Source organism: Sprattus sprattus, assembly GCF_963457725.1.
Source record: "Sprattus sprattus genome assembly, chromosome: 7".
NCBI classification, from domain to species: Eukaryota; Metazoa; Chordata; class Actinopteri; order Clupeiformes; family Clupeidae; genus Sprattus; species Sprattus sprattus.
The window spans coordinates 8,279,288-8,306,225 of record NC_137926.1 but is presented as its reverse complement, the minus strand read 5'-3'; the positions used below and the strand labels follow the sequence as shown (position 1 = coordinate 8,306,225).

General features: G+C 46.3%; 1 protein-coding gene across 1 annotated transcript; it reads left to right on the top strand.

Moving 5' to 3' along the window:
* The first annotated feature begins 1,504 nt into the window (after positions 1-1,504).
* tek (TEK tyrosine kinase, endothelial) lies at positions 1,505-22,853 on the top strand. Its single transcript, XM_080841722.1, has 23 exons — positions 1,505-1,700; positions 9,643-9,945; positions 10,594-10,704; positions 10,984-11,136; positions 11,838-11,969; positions 12,240-12,377; positions 12,610-12,735; positions 13,052-13,197; positions 14,039-14,183; positions 14,698-14,856; positions 15,654-15,788; positions 16,053-16,367; positions 16,688-16,996; positions 17,291-17,451; positions 17,823-18,033; positions 18,354-18,464; positions 19,361-19,551; positions 20,172-20,285; positions 20,600-20,670; positions 20,805-20,845; positions 21,197-21,293; positions 21,572-21,671; positions 22,385-22,853. The coding sequence occupies exons 1-23, from the start codon at positions 1,589-1,591 to the stop codon at positions 22,457-22,459; spliced, it is 3,456 nt and encodes a 1,151-aa protein (XP_080697848.1). The 5' UTR covers positions 1,505-1,588; the 3' UTR covers positions 22,460-22,853.
* The last annotated feature ends 4,085 nt before the right edge of the window (positions 22,854-26,938 follow it).

Below are 26,938 nucleotides of genomic sequence, written 5' to 3'. Positions count from 1 at the left end.
TTAACTGTGCACCACCACCCAAGACTCCCTCCCTGTTGCGGGTAGCCTCTGGCGTGTGGTGGGTCCTGTGTGGAAGGGCGATTGAGTGACCACTGAAGCCGAAGCTCCAAAGGCTTTCTCGGGTCTCACTTCCATCAGGGGAGGCGCTCCAAAACGTTAAACAGAACTCCCGATTGGCAGCTCTCTGCGAAGAAACACCGCGAGTCTGTAATGCAAGTCAAATAACCCGTAACCTAGGTAACATATCAGACTGTCAGGAGAATATTCCTGCCTCTGGCGACGGAGTAAATAATTCTAATTTACACAAAGACGACCATTTGGAGGCCCATAAGTGGGTAACAGGTCCACAGGGAGACTAAAACGGTAAATTAAACTATTTGGTGAGGCACGTATGCACCGGCCACGGGAAAACATGGAACATGGAGAGAGACCCTCGAGAAGAAACGTAATAACGCTATTAAAAGTATGGTTATTGTAGGTCTCCATAGACAGCTGAGCTGGTGTGAACATGGAGGTGTTGGAGGAGTGCAAAAATGTTAATAACACACAATGTCAAGCTTTTTGCGTAGAGTTTTCGTAGACTGCAGTATGGTGCTGAGGTTGTTAAAATAGTAAGACGTCATTGTTTGTAACCTACAAGAAAAAATGTGTAGCGAAGTCAGATGGTGTTGTAGGCTATAGCCAGGTTTGTGTTCAGATTTACCGTGTCCCTGAGGAAAAGGTCTTAACTTATCTCTCTCTGACTGGAATGTGTATCTGCATAAAGTGTTGTTTGGGAAAAGCCAAGACAGTGGATAATTCATCCTCTGAGTAAAAAGGTGGAACACGTTGCTAACAGCTCGTGATCATTCTTGTGTAGTCTGAAGTAACAGTTGAGTTCCTAGAAAATACCTTCAGTTGTGGCTCTCTTTTGTTTAACAATTGTGAGACAAAACATTTATTAAAGACAAAAGTACTACGCTAATTTATAGAGAGATTAAGAATGACCACTAAAACGTATACAAAGTGCTTAGTTAAAGCACCCTGAGAAATTGTATTGTTATGGCGCTATTTAAATACAATCTATTTGAATTGAATACACTTATATAGTGTATTATTATTACCAGTTGCATAAACCTGCCACCTCATGGTGTCTGTTGTGGGTGCAATGCCCCTCTGCCCCCCTAACCTCTGTTGTTGTGTGGCCCCCTCCCTGAGTGACGAGAGTCCTTCTGAGGGGTTCCTGGGAGGAGACGCCCCGCAGGGCTGCGCAGGAGCCGCAATTAATGTCAAGCAATTGTTCAGACGAGGCCTTTCCCATCCTCACATGAAAAGGAAACAGGAAAAAGGAACTTAAACTCCCAGTGCCTGGACAGAGGAGAGAGGCGTGGGGGGTGGGGGGTGGCGTTAGGGAACACAGAGAGAGGGAGGGGAAGCCAGAGAGATCGGCAGCAAGAAAGAGAGAGAGCGAGAGAGAAAGGGAGGGAGGGAGAGAGTTTAGAGCTTCAGACTGAGTGCCGAGATGTGTATGGAAGGGCTTTTCTGACACCCGTCTGGGGGTTTGAACCCTGTGTGGAGCCGTAGCCCAGTGTGTAGCCCCTCTCTGTGGATGTACAGCCAGCTTCGCCTCCTCTCCCGTGCCCAGACCCAGGCCTGCGGCTGGGGGAACATGCGTCAGCTCTCCTCCCTCACCCTGGGTCTGCTCTGCTGGATCTCCTCAGGTAAGTACGCCAGCCGTTGTCTTTGTCGTGTGGAGGCACGATGGTCAATTATCTAGGTATTGATTATAGATATTGATTAGGGATGTTATAAGATGGTGATTTGATTGTGAGTGATCCATATGGGAGTAACCTTTGAGTTAGTGAGCCATGAAGAATGATAGCGGGTGGATTGTAAATGCCAGTATAACATAATGTGTATCTCAGTTGTGTTGTCTATGTATTAGGTGAGATGTGTAATAGTGAGAAATGGCCGTGACAGATTGAAACAAATAAATTCTGATTACAAGTACTGTACTTGACTGTAAAATCTGTCTTCAGCAGAATGTTGATTCTGAGTTCTGAATCTTTAAAACGTATTCTAAATTTCCTCTCTAAATGTATGGTCCATATTGTTGTCCACCTTGAAAGCAATTCATGACAGACGTGATGAATCTTGTCTAAGTGTTGAATGTTTCAGTATTCTATTATTTAATTGAATGTTGAAGACAAGCTGTGAGAGGCACAGAGAGAAGCCTTCAACCCTGATGTCCTCCAAATGTCAGATTTGCATCATGCCGAGTTCTGTTGGGAAATAGTTCCGTTGAATGTTTTAGCATCCTCTTGGCCCCGGTAAAACTGACCACTAACATATTTAAGATTCCTTCTCTTTGTCCTTGGACTGCCTTCTCTGATGAAAGTTGCGTTCTTTAAGAGAATGTCTATAGCTCCAGATAAAAACTCCTTTTTAATTTCTGAGCAATTGGATTTATTGCAGGGCATTACATTTTATGTTGTGTGTTCTCTTTTTCTAAATAGATTAAATCATGTGTTTTCAGTTGTTCACAGTGTTAATTAATTAGGCGCATATGTAATATCACAGGGCTTTATCAACATTTATTGTGTGTGCCATTAATATTATTGCCATGATCTGTCAATAAACATTTGGAGTGAATTATAGATACCCCAGCCATCTTGGCACTGGTGTTGTGTTGGGTTGATGTGCTTTGAAGGAAACACTCAGAACCTCTCCAAAACAGGCGCGCCCAAGTATCGAAGAAAGTTTGTTCTCTGCTGCCTCAGGCAAAACACGACATCACTATGACAGCCAGCACTCACGTAACACTCAGCATGTGTGTTACTCAAGTCATAAGAATCAGCAACACCAGGTTATATAGCCTGCTGCACTAGTCGGACATTACAAGGTATTTCCAGATTTACTGTCCTCCAGATATACTGTCTTTTCATTGAGACACGGGTGTGAAATCTCCTTACTTGGCAGCCTCTGGCACAACAGCTTGCAGTGCATTAGGCTGAGAGGTAATTGGCACACAGAGCTGGAGATGTCTACGTGTTTAGAAGGGAGGATTGTGCCCTCCTTGGAAGGGGGCTTTGCTGTGATATATTCCAGAGTGCTGGAAACTTAAAGCTGCCCATGCAGGGGGGTGGGTTGTGTGTGTGTGTTTGTGTGTGTATGTTTGTGTGTTGTGTGTGTGTGTGTGTGTGTGTGTGTGTGTGTGTGTGTGTGTGTGTGTGTGTGTGTTTGTGTGTGTGTGTCGTGTGTGTGTGTGTGTGTGTGTGTGTGTGTGTGTGTGTGTGTGTACTGTGTGTGAGTGTTCACTGAATTAATTCACAGTAAGGGCCACATGTGGACTCTGATGTTGGGATGGATTGAACAACCAAGCTTTGGAAATGTATGAGGAGCCATGGGCTGGGAGCCACACGTCCCTGTTGATTAATACATGACCGTTCCCTTTATCTATAACTATATCTGCTCCAATAATGATGGTGCACCATTTGTGACTGTCACCGTTTTGATTAGTAGGTCAGTGTGTAAATGCTTGCAGGCTTGTTTGAGTCACGCTTGCAGTGAGGTTCCTCAGGTTCCAGCTCCGTGGTTATGGGTCTCTGAGTGTTAAGTGTGTTCAAGCCCCTTGCACTATAAAAATTCCTGCAAATGAGGGAACGATTTTATATGTGGTCTTGTCATTTGTGAGGTCTTTAAACTCCCATCTCGGGCGTTCATTAATCAAGTCTGGCTTCCTAGAATGACTTTCCCCCCTTGGCTCTTAAGCACTCGTTTATGAACCTCGGCTTTATCGCTCTGATGATGTCTGATGTGTCTATCAAGGCAAAAGAGGGAGGGAGAAGAATATGTTTGAGGGGGGAAAAAAATTAAGGAATAAACCATCTGCATTAATATGAAAACCATATGGCCAGGGCTGAGGGAGCTTTATGTACCAGTGGCTCCAGTTACTTAACACACTGGAATTAATGAAATAATCCTGTCAAGCAAGAGCTGGAACGGTGAACGGTTTCCTCTCCACCTAAACACACCCACCCTCTCTCTCTCTCTCTCTCTGGCTCACTGACCCTCTGTCCTTCTCTCTCTCGACACACAAATTAGTTCATGGTCCCACACCCCTGTTCTCGGACTGCCAACTACAAACTCCCTTGTCGGCAAAATAAAAAATAGCCGCGCTCTGTCGCCTCTTTTAATCAACTCGTGAAAACAATGCATAGGATGGCCTGGTTTACTGGAAGGGGAAAGGACCGACGCTGGCCTGTTTAAGATGGCCGTCCGATTAGAGAACAATCCTATTCGTCAGCATATAAAGACTCATTAAGTAATCTCTGTTTATCAACTGATTGGGGCTGATAGCATTGATCATTGCAATAACAGTGTAATTGAGGGTGTGTATGAGTCGAGAAGAAGGGGGAGCACTTTTGGCTCTGCTCCCGCACCATTAAAATGCTTCTGAAGTGATTAATCCCTGTGGTGATGATTAAAATACAGTATGTGTATGTTTGAAGGCCTGTGTAGCCGTAGCCGGTTGCTCAATCATAATTCACTTGTATATCCAATACATAAATCAGGCATCTCTTTCGCAAACTCATCATTTGCTCATTACATCATGTGTCAAAGGCCGGCACATATTGTTCTGGCCCTTGAAGGGATGTTGAGGTCCATAAATTCACGGACGTTGTTGATGGTTTTTCTGATGAGGTCCGTTACATTCCTCTCATCCCAGGCAGGAGATTGGGTGAGGTCGACACATTCTCTCCGTCATGTTAATGGATGAGTTTAATCTCTTGGCCTCTCTTGGCCTTCAGTCCAGTAAACCCGTAGAGCAACACAACACTTGCAATGCTGTACTGTTTTTGCCAGGGCACGCCAACTGTTCCGTCCTACGTGATCCACCCTCTGTGCTTACAATCAGCTACAACAGCAACAAAGAAAACCCCGACTGCGCTTTCCAGACCCTTGTTGGGGCAACACTATATCTTTAGCGGGGGGGCTTAACTACTAACTTTCACAGATAAGAGTAAGGAGCAATTTGTCATCTTGACGTTGCTGTTCAGCTGGCTTTGGAGGAGGGTTGAATCAAGCCCAGTGTCCAGCAACGCCCCCCCCCCCCACTCGATTAACCCCAATTTTATTTATGACCCACCAGGTCCAGCAAGTTCACAGCAGCCATCCGCAGCCAATCCAGCAGCGAAAAAGGAGTATAGGAAATGCCTTCATATTTTTCCGTGTTGCTTTTTCTTCAAGATAAGCTTGACTCGTGTCGCCCATGCAGGGGTGTGCCGTCTGTTTAGAATGAAATATGCTTTTGGGCCAAAGGGTTTTGAGCATCTGCAGAGTAGAGACGTTGAGCTGCACCACCTGTAGCTGACAAATGTTTGCCGAGTTTGGTCTCGACAAGAGTACAGAATATCTCATACTTGAGCAGTCAGAAATGAGGTTCCTCGTGAATGCACTGAGAGAACGGCCAACTGTGTTTATACACGTCTGCAGGGGTCACATTCGGAGTCATTATTGTTTGCTTTTAAAATGGCCACATCTTTACTTTCGAATGAGGATCCAGTTGGAATTTCAGTGTGTATGCTATTTGTGGGCTTAGTGAGCCTGGTCTGACGCAGAGTGCAGCACTTATTTGACATTTTATCAGATGATTGTCTGAGCAGGCAGAAAAACTGTCCTCCATAGTGAAATCCCTCTGTGTGCACTCAACTTGTTTATTTAAGATGCCTTGCTTATTTAGCAGCCATAAAACTGCACGATACAATTAGTCTTCATCCAAGCACTACTCCAGGGCAGTTTAGTCAGTTTCTCCAGGAATGCTGGATTTGCATCGCCCGCAAACATCTCTCTTGACGTCTCTTGATTGGATCAAATGTTGAAAGCAGGCTAAATGTTTGCATGTGTAAATTGAGTAATTCCCAGTGCTGCAGTCACATAAATCGCTGCACACAGCATTCCAGGCATGTTCTGTCTTTTTGACGTTGTGTATCTCACTTTGTTTATTCGTGCCCCAGTTCACCGCAACTCTGAAATAATGGCCAACTCTCGATGACAGCAGAGGGCACGCATGTTGCTGACCTTCACCAAACCTTTCCCCCCCCCCAAATATCAATCTGCCCTGCAGTCCATAAATAGCATTTTAAATTGTTTTTCAATATTAGAGTTCTTATTGTTCACTTTTTTTTGGCGTTCTTTTCAGAGACCTACACCCCTCTTTGAAACTTGTTCTGGACTATTCTTATTACAACAATACTTGGGTGAGGTTTCCCCATGGCCCTTTTAACACTAATCACCTATTGCCATCAGACCTCTCATTGTGCCTGATAAAAAAAATAGCACAAATAGTAATTATAATTGGGTATACTATTACAACAGAAGGGGTTGAGTAGGAGCCAGACTCTCCGTTAAGTCTTACACAAGACCAGCACGGCAACAGAAGTTGTTCAGAGAGCTGAAGCTGTTTGGAGACTCTTGAATCTGTGGACTACTGGAGACACATTAATCACCTTGAGACTTCTTTGTATTTTAAAGTGTGCTATAAATAAAATCCATTATAATTATTATTATTATTATTATCAATAATAATAATAATAATAATCGGTTTTACATGACTCAATATTGAAAAAGTGGTAGGGTAAAGAATTTGTTGCGGCCTAAGATTGATTTAGCATGAAACGGACTGTAACGAATGGATTTGAGTTTTTGCCTGAAAACCACAGAACAGCGAAAGACAATGGCCAAGGAATCAATCAGAAATATGAGAGGAATGCTGAGAGTGAAAAGTGAAGAAAGCTTTTTTGATATGGTCTTTGCATTCTCTAGAAACCCAAATCAAAGTGTGTTTGTTTTGGATAGCGCTGGCCAAGGTTATATCTCTTTGGGCACGGAGAATGTATTGGCCGATCACCATCACCTTGGACCGGGAGGTTGTAATGAAATATGACCTTAAAGGAAACTGAAGGCGCTGAGGCCTGTTACTGCGTCCAGACACTGGATGCAAGATATGGGTAAAATGGCACCAGCCTAAATCTACCGTGTCGCATATAAATCGCTGACTTTGGACAGAAACATATTGTATCTCTTGTGACTCTTAAGCCCCCGCCCCCGAACCCCCCCCACCCCACCCACCCCACCCACCTCCTCCAGGCATGGAACTAATCAAACTCCTATTCATCCCATGGAGTTCGTGCACACCTGCATTCAATTGCTGTCAGGTTGCCAAACGGCCCCACTGGCCGCCCTCTCTGAGCGAGTCAATATGTTGCACATGCGGAGGGCGGACGCGGCTAGCATGTGCTATTGGTCTTGCACGTAAAAAACACCACGCTAATGTGTTCATACGGCACTGACACCTTTGATTTGACTTCCACTAAATCATCTGGTGGCAGTGTGCCTTCATCCGTCTCCAAGAACCAGTGGTGGGCATCCGCCTGCATTATGGAGATCAGTAGGGAAGCCAGGGGCTGAGGGGGAGATGTGAGATGATCTTGTTTTCTTGTGTAGGTATGGGGCCGTTTGAAGCCTGATTTGTGACAGATAGGTGGTCGAGTGCGAGGGGCTCGGGTGTGAAAGCCGCGCAGGCATATGGAAGAGATCACGACTGTGTGTGTGTGTACGGCGTGTGCTTTGTACGCTGGGGAGCGCGCTGACCCCAGGCTGGGCACTATGGTGCGTGCACACACACACACACACGCACACGCACACACACACACACACACACACACACACACACACACACACACACACACACACACACAAACACACACGCACACACACCCCCTGCAGAGGAGGGACGGTGTAATACCAGCACTTCACTATGCATCGACTCCATTGCTCTGACACACTCATCATTCACTGAGGAAGGCAGGAAAAGATTAACCTGACTGGAGGGTCCCTAAGCCACGGGGCGTCTGCACTTTACGACTGGCGCTACGGTAAACAGCGCTCACCTTACCTTAAACTCGCCCTTAATCCAAAACATCTCCGTCCCCAATCTACTCTCCTCCTCAACTCCTCACGTACCCTGCGGGCATAGTGGAAACAAACAACGTATTTGCCTGTGTAAACCTTCTCGCTCTTGTTTTCCTGTGTGTTGACCCTGCTGATTGGAGAGGAACAGCATCTTGCTCGTCTAATGTAATTGATCCACTGGAAGAAAACGGGGAAGGATTTCTTATGACTCACTATTTGAAACAACAAAAGACGAAGAAAATAAACGTGGAGCTTTCACGCTGGATGAGGGTTCAAACTGGGACTTGACAGGCCCCTTGGTAATGTAATCTTCTTTCCTCCCAAGCTGCACTGTAAACAAACCCTTCATCATTCGTTAATGACCGTTACATCATCAATCACGGGAAGAGGAACTCTGAAAGAAGCTCTGTCTTTTGGGAAGAGCTACTTGGGTTCAGTCTTTTGTGCGCATGGTTGTGTACGTCTGTTTGTGTTTGTCTCTGTGTTTATGTGTAAGAATTATGTGTAGTACTTACTCCCGACTATCTTTGTATTGTTTGTTAATACTGGAAGGACCCCCTCGAAAATGAGATGGTACATCTCAAGGGGCTATCCTTGAAATAAAGAAAGAATAAAGAAAGAAAGAATCTTTTCATTTGACGTGATTACTAGTGCTTTCTGGTCTTGTTTCAGACTTTATCACCACATTAAGCCTGCGGTATAACGATAGGAAGATACTTAAGCAATAAGCACGAGTGGGAGTGGGGTAGGTAAGGGATAATCCCACGGGTGGTTTTCGGCCTTAGCCACTGAGGTTTCATCGCGGAGTGATTTATTATTAGCTGTGCAAAGTCCCTGTTGGGTTGTTCTCGGATAATCTATAGCATGGAACGTCTCTCGTCCAATCAGAAACAGCTAAATAACGCGATAGAACCCAATTGTTTTATAATAATCTATAGTCAGATGTTATGACTTTAGAAAGGTCTGCCATGTCTCCGAGGTCTGACACTGACGTTGAGAAGTATGATGCATATCTTACCCTTCTTCTAGCCAGAACATAACTGATGAAATGACTGACTTCAACTCAAGTGTGAAAATCCATCACCATATTGAAGTGGGATTCTCTGCGCACAGGAGGAGAATAAGAACCTGACCCCGCATGTGTCTGTGTTTACACAAGGCATTACGCTAGCCCCTCGCGCTCTGCCAGACCTAGACGCATGGGCTTAGCATGCAGTAAGCTCGGGGTCCCATAAAGTCCATTAGTGGAGCACATAAATCAGAGGCGGTTATTGTTCTAGCCACATGATGCTCCAGAGAGAACGACAGGCCCACGGGCCCCACACACACACACACATACATACACACAGCTGCTGGAGCTGCTACGGGCCTGATGGTGTTGCACATATTAGCTAGGTTCAGTGTCCGACTGAAATAGTTTATGCTTGTATGAGTTATTGATAATTAGTGGAGGACAAACACTTCAGCAAACGCTTATTTTGGTAAACAATGATTATTTGTTACAGCCAAGTCTGGGATCAAGAGTTTAATACTCATCATCTGGTCAGCAAACACAAACCCTTGAGCCAGATCTAGTGTGATGGTGATTGATGTGAATTTCCAAGGGTCTTACATACATGTTTTCTTCAACAGGCATCCTTAGCAAATCTCCCACTCTGTCTTTGTATCTCTACCCTCTGTCTTCCACAGGCAGTGCCTCAGATATAGCGGATCTGACCCTGATCAACCCAGACCCTGTGGTCACCTCCACGAACTCCTCCCTGTTGTGCGTGAGCAGTGACTGGACCTCCACCGCCTCCCTCACCGTGAACCGCGACACCCACCACGTGCACCCCCACCCGCCCACGCTCACCAACACGCCGGACACGCGGTACCGCTCCGCCACCAAGATCGATTGGACCAATCGCAATGGCATTTTTGGCTCCTACTACTGCCGTTTTAAAAGCACTGCCGACGCCAGCAAGATTTACACCTACAAGATGCTGAATGAAGGTAGAGACATTTGAAAAGTGCCACTCAACAAATTCCCCAAAAACGCACAGCTTGTTTGCCTTCTGTAGTGGCAAATGTGGGTACACGCCCACTGCACCTAGAGCTGTACATGACAGATCCAGAAAAAATGAATCCAGAAAAAAAAATACAAGCTTTTGTTATTTAATCCTCCACATGCTGCCCAGAGTTGTGAAGAGTGAGTGAGATGCTTTGAAGCCATTGAGAGCCTTTGAAGCAACGACTCTGCATTGCACTTACTCACGGAGTGGAGTGGACATGGTCCTCCCTTCTTTTGCATCGCGGCGGTGAGAGCATGAGAAATGATTTCTGACACAGTGTCAGTTTTTGGCGGCATAAGTTGTTATGCTTAGTCTGAGGGGAGTCCTCCCCTGCCTCGTATGCACAAATAGATGAAGGAGAGGAGGGGTAGGCTGGGATGTTGAACTTCAATAGGCTTTGACTTCCTGTCAAAAGAGTTTGTTTGCCTAGGCCTTCCTGGATGGGTGAAACTGCAGCAAATACTCCCATTCATTTGTTTTCTTGTGTTTCACTCTATTTGTCTTCGTTTAGTAAGTGCACAGTTGCGTTTTGATCTCACTCTTAGCGGGAGTAAAGTGGACTGAAGCCTATTTTTATTCTGGCCCACAGCTGCCTTCCTTCCAGAGTCGCTTACAGTCACAGCCAGCCTCGGAGAGTTTATCAACATATCTTACGTGCGGAAGAAAGTGCTGCAAATGGATCCAGTCATCTATAAGAATGGTAGGAATGGTGGAGAAGAACAGAAGTACATAAAGTAATTTTGGGGAAGATGATAATCTGTGACTTTGATCAATTGATGGCATCCTAACCATGTGTGTTTTTTCATGACTATTGATGGTCAGTTGTATTTACCAATGTGTGTGAAGCTGTTACCTTTGTCTGATATTATGAATTGCTCCCAGTATCAAACACACAGGTCATAGGGTCAATCAAAACCTGTAATCCGCAACTGTGTGAATTGAGAGATTGTGTGAATGTATTTTTTTCTATATTTTTCAGGAACATTTCTTCACTCCCTGCCAAAGCATGAGATTTTCGACACGCTGCAGTACCCCATCGTGTCAGCGACGGTGGACGACGCTGGGCTCTACAGAGCCAGATACATTGGCGATTTAGACATCACTGCCGGGGTCACCAGGCTGATAGTAAGAAGTTAGTGTACCCTTCATTCTGGCACATCTCACACTGCTGTTAGGTGTCATCAGCCATCCTGCAGCGTTTGGGATCTGGTTAGGCAAGGACGGACGTCAGTTCAGACAATAAGTCCTATTTTCTAAGTTGGCACCAAATTGTAAATTGTCCTGTATCGCCTGGTATTCCACTTTGCAGTTCCCATACTGCACGTAGACCTAAGTGAATGTGTTCTGGCAGGACTGACGTGAGAGTACCCCTCAAGAGTGTTTAGTTTTCAACTTCGTTTATTTCTAAGTAATCGCATAACACCAGTGTTCACAATGGCCAGGCACACAATGGCCTTAAATAAACTCAGATAAATACCCTGTGGCTAACTGATAAATGCATGACTAATAGTTTGGTTTGGAAAATTGAATCCTGTGGAGTCGTGATAGCATCTCACGACTTTAAGCTCATGACCTGGTGTTACTGTCGACCTCAGGATAGATGATGTTCAGTTGTGGTTTTACGGTAAATGGACAGTTCTGGGTCCAAAATATCTATTTACTCAAGTTTGGGTGGATAAAAGTCCATTCCTCTCGACTCCCTCACGGTCTGGTTTAACACAGGGGTCCTGACCACAGTCAGGCGATACTGATGCCAGCTATCTCAGATGTCTGACCGCTTGGATCTCTCACATGTTTATCTTCTGATGCTTTGATGCTCCAATGGAATCCCAGAATGCAGAGCACAAATGTGGGGTGCAGAATGTTCCAGAAGCTGCCCGGAATGTGCCAATGGAGGCGTGTGCCATGATGAGACCGGGCAGTGTGTTTGTCCTCCAGGGTTCAAGGGCTCCAACTGTGAAATAGGTACTAAATCAAACTTAACTGTGCTCAGACACGGACAATGACTACACATGATATAAAACAGCATGGTTAAACTTTATTGAAACGTGTATTTTACCTGTCTGGTAACACCAGTACAGTTTTTATTGCTGGTTAAAAACATAGTACCCAGTTTACTAATGTTAATAAAGAATAGCAGTTCAAAGTGGTTACACTGCATCATGTAGGCCCAACATCCTTGTGATGTCCAGAAGGTTAAACATGAATGACATCCCATAATTCTCCACTGAACAGTTTGTGGCGAGGGCCGATTTGGGCGGACCTGTAAAGAGAGGTGCATGAATGGGAACTGCCAGTCCATGGTGTTCTGCCTGCAGGACCCGTACGGCTGCTCCTGCTCCTCAGGCTGGAGGGGCCTTAACTGCACTGAAGGTGAGTGACAGACACATATGGTATAGCAATACATATACATTATTGTATATGTGTATGTGTGTGTGAGTGTGTGTGTGAGTGTGTGTATGTGTGCTATATATATTTGTGCTCTGGGATCCCAGTTGATCTTACAGCCTAGTCACACATTATCTCGTTTTACTCTGTGAATGGCCAACATATATTCAGTGGTGTGTGTGTGTGTGTGTGTGTGTGTGTGTCTGTGTGTGTGCAGCTTGTCCACCAGGTTATTACGGGGCCGACTGTAAACTGAGGTGTAAGTGCGGAGGGAAAGGAAAATGTGACCGTTACGGGGGTTGCGTGTGTCCAGGGAGACATGGCTCTCGCTGCGAGAGAGAAGGTATTGGAACAGGATCTCTTTTCTCTTTCATTTACATTTACATTTAGTCATTTAGCAGACGCTTTTGTTCAAAGCGACGTACAAGGGAGAGAACAGTCAAGCTAAGAGCAATAAAACCTGGTGTAACAATAAATACTGCTTTTTTTAAAAGTTTTTTTTCAAGAAATAGGAAACGACATAGAAAGAAAAAGAAGTGCTGGACTGTCACTGCTTAAGTGCATCGTCTTTCAGGACCACATGTCCTCTCTCACCTCAAACATCAGGAGGCCTGTCCACCAGCTTTCATAATGCTGTCGATTGTCGTTTTTTTCCCCAGACAAGCCTCCTGTGGTGGTCAGCAACCTCAGGGACACAGAACTGAATGCTGGAGTCATCTATACGGTCAACTGTACAGCCAGGGGTCTTCCAGCTCCGCTGCATGGAGAGATCATCCTGCTCAGACCCGACAGGACACCTGTACATGTGAGTTAGAAAACACAGGATGCTCCAGTCGGCTTCAATCACAGGATACGTATTTATGAGAGTTTAAAACAACAGGGCTCACAGCGGCCGGTGTCACTTTCGATCTGCGTAGACACTCAAGAAAAGGTTTTGCGTTAGCAGTAAACTTATATAGCCTTTTGACACTGTGTGTTCGCCTTTACAACAACCCTTTGGGGTCAGTGTTGGTTTTCTGTCAGGCAAAAGAGAATGGTGAAAGGACTGGATTTATATAACGCTTTTCTACTCATAGATCATTCAAAGCGCTTCACAGAGGAATGCCTCAGACATCTACCCATTCATACACTGATGGCAGAGGTTACTTTAAGTTGCAAACCTGCACATGGGTTTTGGGTTCAGTGTCTTGCTTAATGACACTTTGACACTTGGTGAGGAGGAGTCGGGATCTAACTAGCCACCTTCCAATTGCTAAACAACTCCTCTACATCCTAACAGTGCGAATCCATGACACCGTTATGAGCGACGCGATTTCTAAACCCAATGCATTTCAACGGGAGCCAATCCATTGTGACGTAGACCAGCGATTAGGGCGACGCGACTGATGAAAATTCGACCATGTTGAAACGTATGCAAATGAGGAGCGATTTTTCCTGGCAGCGGCCAATGAGATTGTTTGGTGTCGTCTTTGAGGGTTTGAAAATTGTAGGACTGTGGCATCGTTTGGTCGACAGTACACACCCACTCAAAGCGATGGAAGCGGGTCGCGTCGCTGCCATGGATTCGCACCGTAAACCATTATCGCCCTATCTATGACCACAGTCACTCCAGACTCCAAATGTTAAGTTTGTTTGTTTGTTTTCAGGCATTGGACACAGAAACGGTGAATGACCAGACCACCTCTATGTTCAGAGTGGACAAGATCGTGGTGTCAGACACCGGGCGTTGGCAGTGCCGGGCCAGCACAACAGCTGGGCAGGTGGAGAAAGACTTCCTGGTGACCGTCAAAGGTACGATAGGGATCTTCCTTGAATAATCTGGTTTAGGTCAGGGTTAGTTATTTAATAGCAGTGTCTGGCTTGAGAGTCCTCCATGACTTATAAACTAACTAGCTATTCACTTGGGGTGCAGCAACACATTTTGCGCCTCTTGCACTATGCTCTGTGTTGTACACTGTCCCCTCCAAAGGGATCTAGTTAGTGTTCAAATGCACCAAATGAAATGTGTTAAGTCAGTCCAGCCATGTGAATGCCAGCGTTTGTCAGTTAAGTTCATCTGTATCCTGTGGTTTGACAATATAAGTCTGCTTTGGCCTTCCCTACGGGTCTAATTCTCAAACTGTGCAGCGTTATTTAACCTGACCTCCACACATCTATCTCATGTTTCCTTTTGTGTAGCTTTTAGGATCCCACTGAGTGGAACATAGTTTAGTTCTAGCGCCAGATCCAATGCATATGTTATCTCTCAGGGCATCCAGCCACATATACGTAGGAGTTGAGTTTCAATGAGTCGCTGTTCTTACAGTTCCCCCGCAGCCCCAGAGCCCCCCCTTCCTGAACGGCAGTGGGCCGTACCACCTCATCGTCCAGGTGAACAAGGATCCCTACTCAGGCGACGGGCCAGTGACCTCCGTCAAGGTCGTCTACAGGCAGGTGAACACCTCATCATGGCGGATGGTGGAAGGTAGGTGGCAGCGTGTAGCCATGTATGTGTCTGTGTGTGTGCACTCAAGAGAGAACTCTGTTTATATCCTGCAGCTATGAGGTCAAAGTTTAAAGGTTAGCTCACTGTTCCTGGCTGGAGCTCAATTTATGATGTGTTTTCCATTGCGCCTCGAATTAAAACCTGTGGACAGAAATAGTGATCTGATGAGCTCAACGTTTTTCAGAGGAGGACTTTTTTTTTTTTTTTTTTTTTGACTCTGTCCTGAAAGTTATTATGGGCGCAGAGAACAATTGCAGTGAGGTCATCCTCCGGAAAGGGCCTTGTGTTTTTTAGGAAAAGAATAATTGCTTCCAGAGAACGTTGGCTTCTTGTGTAGATCGCTTGCTTTGCATATCTCTGCGTGTCTTCATTGCACTCAAGGTCATCCTCAAGACCATAGAGCTGTTTCCATTTTAGTGCTGTTTGAGACATGCCTGCCCTTCTGTCCCTTGTTAAACGTGTCAGGCGCCATAGATCCTGCTCATCCGGTAGTAAAAATAGAATGATATGGGGAAGGTTGCAAAAATGCAGATTCTTCATTTTAAACTAACACTTCCGCAATCGCAACGCTGAATGATGTAGTTGAAACTGAGGGTTGGCGTTGGGACTGTACTTTCCCCTAATCTGTTTTTTTGTGTGTGTGTGTGTGTGTGTGTGTGTGTGTGTGTGTGTGTGTGTGTGTGTGTGTGTGTGTGTGTGTGTGTGTGTGTGTGTGTGTGTGTGTGTGTGTGTTTGTGTGTGTGTGTGTGTTTCTGTGTGTGCTTGATCATCATCAGTGATGGGGTCCCAGGTGAAGCTGGAGAACCTGACGCCCATGACTGAGTACACCACGTTTGTGCAGCTCGCTCGCACTGGAGCAGGAGGCACCGGCTACCCCGGGCCTGAGGCCAGCTTCTTCACACAGATACTGGGTAAGGCGTGCGCACATACACACACACACATACACACACACACACACACACACACACACACACACACACACACACACACACACACACACACACAAACACACACACACACACACAGAGACTGGGTAAGAGATGCCCCATGTTCTTACAACCAGACAGAGACACAGATACACACACAGACACACACACACAAACGTATGCACACGCCACACACACACACACTCTCTTTTCCAACGTTCTTTACATGAGTCCTTCCCTCTGTTCCAGAATGTTCTTATCCCACTGGTATCAAACTGGTCCCACTAAGCCAGACGGTTCTGGACCTGTCCTGGGACCCGCTGAACCGATCCACCAAAGAGGACTGGATCTACCAGCTGGAGTGCCTGCAGAGCTCCGACCCGAGCAACCTCCAGACGCACCACCTCACCGTCAACTCCACGGGCCTGCGGCTGAGGCGCCTGAAGCCCAGGCACAAGTACGAGTGCCGCCTCTGGCTCACCTCCACCTCAGACAACACAGACGTCCAGTGCCGGCCAGTGGGCTTGTCCCGAGCGGCGGTGTCAGCCTGGACCCTCAGCAATGGTAAGATGATGATGAGTGATGAAAAGTCTAATGGGAAATGTAGTCTTTCATGGGAAATGTAGTCTTTCAAATTCTCCCTTTCGTTGCAGGAGTGCAGGAGTGTTACTTCACTTTATATATTTCAATAAAAGATCATTTGGTTTGAAGTAGGCTTGTTGTGGTCCACACATTTGTCAACAGATAATGCCACAAGAAAAGTGGGAATTGTAGTCTTTGAAGAAGCTGAGATACGGCTACTTACTGGACTTGTCATTGGGATTTGTAGTCTTTAAGGAAGCTGAGGTAGGGGTACTTACTGGACTTGTTATTTTGTACCCCAGACCTGCCCCCAGCGCCCTTCAACATCCTCACCTGCAACGTCACGGACACCTCCGCCACCCTCACCTGGTCCCTGGGCGAGGGCAACTCCATCTCCAAGGTGACCATCCTGTACCAGGAGGAGCAGGAGGACCTGCGGCAGCTGGTGGAAATCGCCGTGCCGCAGGACCAGCTGGCCATGCAGTTCCAGCTGAGGGGTCTCCTGCAGGACACGCTCTACCGGGTCGACCTCTGGGCCACCAACAACCTGGGCGAGAGCCAGGAGAGGCCCCAGGTCCACGTCAGGACCCTCACACAGCTGGAGAGCGCCAGTGAGCACACGGTGGTCGCCGTACCACACCTCTGCAGCTTGACAAATATAGAGCAGATTTATCAGCTTTCAACATTATGTTAACATGGCCATCATGGTCAGATTATGACAGTGTACAACTTATTTTTGTGCACATAAAACAAAAAAGAAAGACGAAGAAGAATTAGCATATTGCTTTTTATTTAGGACAGATACCAAATTTCCACCCTTTTGTGTATTGTTGGTTGATTTATTGATTGATTGATTGATTGATTTGGTTGGCTGATTGATTGATTGATTTTTGGTTTTGCATCAGGGCTGCACAGGCGGAGCAGCGAGGGCAACATGCTGTTCTTTGCCATCCTGGGCTCGGCGGGCATGACCTGCATCACCATCCTCATCGCCTTCTGCATCGTGCTGCAGCTCAAGCGTGCCACCTTCCAGAGGAGGATGGTACAGGCATTCCAGAACATTGCGGTGAGCCTCACACTTACACACACACACACACACACACACACACACACACACACACACACACACACACACAAACACACACCACACGAGCACGCACATGCACACACACACACACACACACACACTCACACACACACACACACACACACACACACACACACACACACACACACACACACACATACAGTACACACACACACCTTCACACACACACACACACACACACACACACACACACACACAGAGGCTGAATTGGTTTTAGGGCTACAAATGGCTACAAAACAATGAAATTAATGAAAAGTAAGTATGCTCTAGCTCTGGTAGTAAACTGCACAAGATACACCCATCCATCATCCGTTTGTGCTGCCATTTAGAGAGAGGAGCCGGTGGTCCAGTTCAGCTCGGGGTCCCTGAACATGCCCAAGAAGTCAGCGAACACGCCCCAGCACGTGGCCTACCCTGCCCTCGTGTGGAGCGACATCAAGTTCCAGGACATCATCGGCGAGGGGAACTTTGGGCAGGTCCTGAAGGCCAGCATCAAGAAGGACGGGCTGAGAATGGACGCCGCCATCAAAAGGATGAAAGGTAAACGGGGGGCAAGTTAGACAGCACTGACCTTTGAACTTTAACATACGCTGTTAGGTCAACAGCAGCTGGTAATTTGTACTTCTGATACATCACAGGGGAAGTGCGATGGAGAATCTTTGCAAAGCCTTGGCCCTCTGTGTGAGAGATGGGAGGTGGAGGGACGGCTTCTCTGTAGATTTCCACTGCATTATATAGATACTCAATCAAAAGGCCTTCCTTGTATAACTGCTCAGTGGCGTACCTCCAAAGACCTATAGAACCAACACAAGTGCTGATAAATGGTGTGTGTTTTGTGTGTGTGTGTGCCACTTACTTAGAGTACGCCTCCAAGGATGACCACAGGGACTTCGCCGGGGAGCTGGAGGTTCTTTGCAAGCTTGGCCACCATCCCAACATCATCAATCTGCTGGGGGCTTGTGAACACAGGGGTAAATCTGAACGCTCTCCTCTCTCTCCTCCTACTCCTCCTCCTCCTCTATCCTCCTCCTCCTCCTCTTCCTCTCTCTCCTCCCCCTCCTCCTCTCTCTCTCCTCCACCTCTCTCCTCCTCCTTCTCCTCCTCCTCTCTCTCTCCTCCTTCTCCTCCTCCTCCTCCTTCTCCTCCTCCACCTCTCTCTCTCCTCCTCCTCCTCTCTCTCTCCTCTACACCTCTCCTCCTCCTCCTCCTCCTTCTCCTCCTTCTCCTTCTCCTCCTTTCTCTCTCCTCCTCCTTCTCCTCCTTCTCCTTCTCCTCCTTTCTCTCTCCTCCTCCTTCTCCTCCTCTCACATGCTGTGAGACACCACCTGGGCCTTTTAACACACCCCTGATGACATGAGCGATGACATAAAATGTCCATACAGCGCACTGTGGCATTTATCATGTATGAGATATATTGTGAAGGATGTTGCTAATGACCCCCAGACGACCTTGAAACCACGACTGGTTAACTTGTAAAAATGTCTCTCATGCACCTCTTACGTGCGAGTGGTGAGCTAATCGTGAACTGTGACATGACTCTTGACATCCGGGTTTGGCTGATAGTCACGACAGACATCCCTTTGTGTTTCTGCAGGCTACCTGTACCTGGCCATTGAGTTTGCTCCTCACGGCAACCTGCTGGACTTCACTTTGATTAGCATATTGATCATGTGATCAGCATATTGACCATGTGATCAGCATATTGATCATGTGCTAAGCATGTTGATGATATGATCAGCATATTGATTATGTGATCAGCATATTGATCATGTGATCAGGATATTGACCATGTGATCAGCATATTGATCATGTGATCAGCATATTGATGGCTGATAGTCACGACAGGCATCCCCGTGTGTTTCTGCAGGCTATCTGTACCTGGCCATTGAGTTCGCTCCCCATGGCAACCTGCTGGACTTCCTGCGGAAGAGCCGGGTTCTGGAGACGGACCCGGCGTTCGCCATCGCCCACAGCACCGCCTCCACTCTCTCCTCCCAGCAGCTGCTTCACTTCGCTGCCGATGTTGCGCGGGGCATGGACTACCTGAGCCAGGCACAGGTGAGCGGGGCTTTCTCTGTGATACGTGGGTGAGACCTGTACCACACCTTATCCTGAACACCATGAACTTATACTAATGCCCATGAGAAAAGAATCGTTTATAATTCTAACACTAAGCCAGGCACAGGTGAGTGTGAACCAGTACTAAAGCCTATGAAAAAACAACTGCTTTCTAATACTAAAGATGAGAAACAACAGACCTGTACTGGACCTTCATGCAGACCAGTATATTGGCTAAGGAATCACTGACTTGCATGATTTCAGTATAGCTCTGACTTACTGTATGAGAGTAATATATTTGTTGTTGATGATGATGTGCCATGCATACGAGTCGAAAAGATGTAAGGGATAATGTATTGTCCGGAGGTCACGAACAACACCCCGACGCGCAGCGGAGGGTGTTGTTTCGTCCTGAAGGGAATTATTTTTGTAGGATGAAAGAGGTGAATTAGAAGCACAAAACCCGTTGCCATGACAGCGGTCATTATCTTTTCGCAGCGGTCTGTTAGCAGGAATTAATGTATGGGTATGACGTAGGGATGGCCCATTCAAATCAACGGTACTTTTTGGAACATTCTGAAGAGCCGTATAATAAATAATGATAACGTGGATGTGATCAGTTTATTCACAGAGATCTGGCTGCCAGGAACATTCTTGTCGGGGAGAACTTTGTGGCGAAGATCGCAGACTTTGGGCTCTCCAGAGGCCAGGAGGTGTACGTGAAGAAGACCATGGTGTGGATGTCACAATTACAGCACTCTTTCTGCACAGGCTTGTTTCTCATGTGATCAGCATATTGATCATGTGATCAGCATATTGATCATGTGATTAGCATATTGATCATGTGATCAGCATATTGACCATGTACTCAGCATATTGATCATGTGATTAGCATATTGATCATGTGATCAGCATATTGACCCTGTACTCAGCATATTGATCATGTGATCAGCATATTGACCATGTACTCATCATATTGATCATGTGTTTAGTATATTCACCATGTGATCAGCATATTGATCATCTCATTGCTGTCTACCCCATACAGGGCAGGTTACCTGTGCGATGGATGGCCATTGAGTCTCTGAACTACAGCGTGTACACCACCAACAGTGACGTGTGAGTGTTTTGGTTCTGATCCAGTCCATTATGTACCTAGTTACCATGGTTATCCACCAGAACCTACCATGCAATACGCTAAACATGTTGACTCGAAGCAAGTCGAACATTCATTATGGTGCTTTCTTCAACAGGTGGTCATACGGAGTTCTTCTCTGGGAGATTGTTAGCCTGGGTATGTATCCACGATTTGCTCTTCCTATTTTCGCCTTAATTCTTCTTTTTTGCCTGATTTATTGGAAGAATGTCATCCAACAAGCACATTGCTGAGTGACTTATGGCACGGCTGTGTTTTAACTGGCCCGGTGAACCACCCCACTTTGGGGATTGCGTTAAGTTGGATGTCGTGAAGTCATAACTGGAAAGCGTTCTCGTCGACTATAAACCGAATCCAAAGGTTTGATAAATAGTTTGGTTGTAATGCAGCCAAAGCCTTTTCAGTCAAGTGGTGTTTTCTGTGTGTGTGTGTGTGTGTGTGTGTGTGTGTGTGTGTGTGTGTGTGTGTGTGTTTGTGTGTGTGTATAAGGTGGGACGCCATACTGCGGGATGACCTGCGCTGAGCTATATGAGAAGCTTCCGCAGGGCTACCGTCTGGAGAAGCCCCTCAACTGTGACGACGAGGTGTAAGTAGATCACTGCCGAGGAATAAAGAGTGTTTTCATCATAACTGTCAAATTAAGTCCATCTCTTCCATAGGTACTGATTTTCTCCAAACAGTGCTTGTGTGTTAACCCTTGTAGTAAGGTGTTCTGCATATCCATGCATGTTCAGCCTCCATGCCAGCCTGTCAGTCACCCTCTGTGTGTGTCAGGTTTGACCTTATGTCAGCTGGTCAGTCACTCAGTGTGTGTTTCAGGTTTGACCTTATGTCAGCTGGTCATTCACTCTCTGTGTGTTTCAGGTTTGACCTGATGCGCCAATGCTGGAGGGAGAAACCTTACGAGAGACCCTCGTTCACTCAGATCCTGGTCTCTCTCAATCGCATGCTGGAGGAAAGGAAGGTACGATACACATCCCCACCTTTACATCACTTACCTGACCCAACACACCCTCTTACCTGCCCCAACACACCCTCTTACCTGACCCAACACATCCTCTTACCTGCCCCAACACACCCTCTTACCTGCCCCAACACACCCTCTTACCTGCCCCAACACATCCTCTTACCTGCCCCAACACATCCTCTTACCTGCCCCAACACACCCTCTTACCTGCCCCAACACACCCTCTTACCTGCCCCAACACATCCTCTTACCTGCCCCAACACACCTGCCCCAACACATCCTCTTACCTGCCCCAACACATCCTCTTACCTGCCCCAACACACCCTCTTACCTGCCCCAACACACCATCTTACCTGCCCCAACACATCCTCTTACCTGCCCCAACACACCCTCTTACCTGCCCCAACACATCCTCTTACCTGCCCCAACACATCCTCTTACCTGCCCCAACACACCTGCCCCAACACATCCTCTTACCTGCCCCAACACATCCTCTTACCTGCCCCAACACACCCTCTTACCTGCCCCAACACATCCTCTTACCTGCCCCAACACACCCTCTTACCTGCCCCAACACATCCTCTTACCTGACCCAACACAAATTACACTGCTAGAGAGAAAATGAACGGTATCAGATCTGTGTGTGTGTATGAGTGTTAACTGGTGCTTGACTTTCCTCACACTGGTGGTTGTTCCCTCTTCCCTCGCAGACGTATGTGAACACCACGCTGTATGAGAAGTTCACCTATGCAGGCATTGACTGCTCTGCGGAAGAAGCTGGATGATCTTGATGATGTGCTATACACACACACACACAAGGAGTATCTTTCTACAGTTCCATGGGACATGTATCCTGTACCTGTTACTTCACTCACGCTGGATATGTATAAACAGTGAAAACAAGGTTTAATCAATCCTTTTAAAAGGGATGGATGGACTACAATTTTGCACACATTGTGTACTCATGTTTGAAATATTATGAAATGTTAACGGGATGTATCCAACCAGTCGTTTTTTTTATATGAATGTCCGCCATTGTAAATCGCTTCGATTGATGTCAGAGTGGGTGTAAACGTGTGAGTAACACAGCTGGAACTTGTTTTTCTATCTGTTTTCGAACAGAAGACCTGAGGTCAACTGTAAATAGCCACTTTTGTTTTATATGATTAGCTTGAAGTTTCCACAAATAAAAACATAAATAAAAAAATCTATTGTTTTTCATATGCTGTGTGCGTTCCTGAAGTAGTCAGCTTGATCTTCATGTGGGGGATAATGGACCACATGGCGGTCAGGTAGCAGTCAGGTTGATCTGTATGTAGGGGATAAAAGATGAGATGGCGGTCAGGTTACCTGTGCGATGGATGGCCATCGAGTCTCTGAACTACAGCGTGAACACCACCAACAGTGACGTCTTTGAGGAGTGTTTCGGTCCTGATCCAATCCATTACGTACCCCGTTACCACGGTTATCCACCAGAACCTACCATGCAATACTTGGAGGCTCAGAAACAGAAATTGGTAGCAGAAATTGGTGCACTGTGGTAAAAAAGCCATGGCCCAAAGCGTCTAATGATATATAATAGCATTTTATTAGTTAATTAGTTATGATTTATTTTTTATTATAATAAACTAATTTGGATTTTAATGAATGCAGAAGCAGCGGCTGCAAGTCCTTGTGTCTTCTTGAAACCCAAACAAGATATCTTATATATATCTTATATAGCAGTATATCATAACTACAATTCACACGCGATTATCAGACTATACCAACCCAACACTACTGTAGTACGTCAAGAAGAATAACCTTTTGAACACGTTCTCTACAAAATGTCTCACAGACCTTTGCAATCAAAGCACACAAAAAAACTTCCATGGCCATAACAAAGACCTCTTTGTCCTGCAGTAGTACCTCAACTCATCCATTCAGTCTGATCCCTGCATCCCAAATCGCTAATGTAATTTACACAGCATTAGATATCAATCAGGCACTCATTACTGGTGGCCCAGGAGAGGTCCTGGTTTCAGGGTTCCTTTTGCTCAGGGAGGATACCAGAGAGAGAGAGAGAGAGGGAGAGAGAGAAAGAGAGAGAGGGAGAGAGAGAAAGACGGAGAGAGAGAGGGAGAGAGACAAAGAGGGAGAGAGAGAGGGAGAGAGAGAGGGACAGAGAGAAAGAGGGAGAGAGAGAGAGAGAGAGAGGAAGAGGGACAGAGAGAAAGAGGGAGAGAGAGAGAGGGACAGAGAGAAAGAGGGAGAGAGAGAAAGAGGGAGAGAGAGAAAGAGGGTAAGAGAGAGAGGAACGGTGTAGGTACTGGTGGATATCCATTACCATCCTCTGAGTCTTACAGCAGACTGCACATCCTCCCCTGGTCCACCGGGGGGGGTACACTGATAGATGTGATTCAGGGGCTGAGACGTCAGCAGAGAGATGAAGGATGTCCAGCTCCTCTCCAGTGTTAACGAGCGAACGAAACAGAACTTCCAGAACCTGGCGAGGACCAGATTCCTCCCCTCTTTGTATATGCAGTTAGTCGCTGAACTGTCAAGACCCCAAATGCACAACTGGACCTCCTCTGCAGTGAGACCCCAGCAGCTTCGTCCCTCATCAGTTTCTTTATGTATAGGTTTCTGTTGCCTTGGAGACCTGAGGAGAGCTCCCACCAGCTGCTGTGGGGGTCTGCACTGGTACCCGATGAAAAGACTGACAGCAAGTGTGACTGCCCCTTCAGGAAGAGAAGCGGTTCACGTTCTTCTCCCTGTGTGATTCTCTCTGCCTAGTACAATTCATTTTTTTAAAAGGTGTGGAGTTTTGGTTCATGTAGACTACCTCCCCTCAAGCAGCCAAGAGGGTTCAGAGAGGCTGGATTTACCGGTGTCTGTGGACCCATCTATGATCTATACAGTGAAGACCTTAAACAGTACCATATGGGCCACAGTGAGCTAGCAGACAGTGTCTCTACACAGAACAGATGTAGCAGTGTGGGAATGCATTTGATCCATTTCACATGGCATGTCCATATTGTGGTCATAAGATAGAACCAGCATTTAGAAATAGACAGGAAGCGTTGTCTAGGTTTGCTTTTATTGGGCCTCTAAGGTAAGACATTCCATTCTATTCCATTTCACACTATTGAAAATAAAGTACATGTCACAAGACTGATGTGCTCATACTTTCTCTATAATATATTGATAGCTATGTCATGGTCCTTGCACTCAAAACACACCATTTCAATCCCCAAATATCAGACCGTTTACTATTGTTCATTACAATTGTGGTTCAATAACACTAATGGCCTTGGGGAGAATGCATTTGGGAATTCTACTCTATGCTCTACTTATCCACTGGATTAATGCCTGTTAATGCCTCAAAGCCAAGTACAGCTCTCAGTCGGGTAGATTGGACTGATCACAAATAGGCTTTTTGGCTTTGAGAAGAACACCTCACTGACACATACCCAAGAGACCAGCGGTGTGATGAACAGAAAGAGTACAGTACGGCCTTGATGCTTATACTGGAGGCAACCCTGACAGTTCTGTAAATGATTTCTTGGCCATGTTCTTTTTAACACACAGGCCAGTTTCACAGATCGGCAGATTAAAGGACATGATTAGACCTGATCTTATTTCTCATACTGTATGTCATCATTAAGTTCCTTGCAGTTGATGCAGTGTTCATCCATCACTTTGATAACCCTACTTCATCAGTAGTCACATTAGCTTCACATTAGATGGATATAGATTCACAAAAAAGACCCATCCAGTTCAAGTAATTCTCTTTGCCCTTAGAATAACTACACTGTGTTACCTCACCACCTTCTAGAAATATCCAAGACATAACCTCCACATTTCCATAGTTTTTTTGTTCAATAAGACTCAGTGAGACTTAGTGTCCTACTTCCACAGGTGCTGTCCAAACCAAGCGCTCACACTAAGGGCACCTGTCCACAGGGCTCGGCCTCGGCCAGCTCCTGGCGCGCCACGACGACGCACACCTCGTAGATGCGAAAGGACGCCAGCGCCGTGGCCAGGATGCAGGCGAAGCCCAGGATGTACCACCAGTTGAAGAAGCTGAAGGAGACGGCCTTGACGAGGCAGTAGAGTCCGAAGCACACCAGCGCCGCCACAGACAGGATCTGCACGCACACCGGCGGCCCCGACGCCTTCTCTCCCATGATGCAAAGCCCCCAGGGGCGGTCAGCACACAGGCCAATCAATCAGCTCCCTGCGCTCTGCTATTACACAGGGCAGAGGATGAAACATACTCTCCTTTGCGTCTCAATTCAAGTCAATTGTATTTATGTAGCGCCAAAACAATACAATTGTCTCAAGGCGCTTTACAGAGCCCAGGGCCTGAACCCCCTTAGAGAAAGCACAATGTCGGGCAAAGCGCCTCCGTCCTAGCCCAAGTACAGTTGCTGAACATGCAACCATAGGGTCGGTGCGTGTTGATTTCGGAAAGCCATTCAGTTCTTGCCGTGTTTCTGTTGGACGGAGAGGGTGCTACGCTCTGGCTAACTTTATGGAGGACAGGTGGAGATGAGCTCTCCTTTTATACAGCTCAAGGGGGCCAAAATCTGAGATTACTTGCGAGTTACCACTTACTCTGCTTTTCATGTGTGAGGGTAAACTCTGGGTCTAATCTCTCTCTCAGAGGGGTATTACTGCCACCCTCGAGGGATTACAAACAGGCTGATCTTTTTGGACATTTGGGTATCATGTACTCCCTGCTCCTGTCTTAATTATGAAGAGTGCACCTTCTAAGGAGCTTAAAGATGGTAAGGCAAGCAGAAAAGAAAAACAGACTGAAAGACTGTGTGTGTGCGAGTGAGTGTGTGCATGAGAGGAAATCCTTAGTTTGAATGGAAAGAGATCTCCTACATGATTCTGAATGTGAAACTCCATCATGCATCTTATGGTTTCCTAACACACACACACACACTTACACACAGAAGCAGAAAAGAAAAACAGACTGAAAGACTGTGTGTGTTTGAGTGAGTGAGTGAGTGTGTGTATGAGAGAGAGTGTGTGTATCTGTGTGTGTGAGTGTGTGAGAGAGAGATTGTTGGTCTGGCTAGTTGCACCACCTAGTGTCAACTTCATAATGATACACGACGGACACGATGTTAAGTTTCAACCATAATGATCAGAGGTTTAGTGCAGTTTCCCCTCTCACAATCAAACAGCAAACATGTTGAATCAAAATACACTCTTTATTGCTTTCAATTGTACACTTTACATTAAATCATCAACATCTTTAGTTTACAAGA

Bases quoted from the DNA above. Each gene is read 5' to 3' on its own strand.
- tek (XM_080841722.1), top strand. From the start codon at position 1,589: ATGTACAGCCAGCTTCGCCTCCTCTCCCGTGCCCAGACCCAGGCCTGC. The intron at 9,946-10,593 runs GTAGAGACATTT...TCTGGCCCACAG, and splicing joins CTACAAGATGCTGAATGAAG to CTGCCTTCCTTCCAGAGTCG. The intron at 12,378-12,609 runs GTGAGTGACAGA...GTGTGTGTGCAG, and splicing joins GGGCCTTAACTGCACTGAAG to CTTGTCCACCAGGTTATTAC.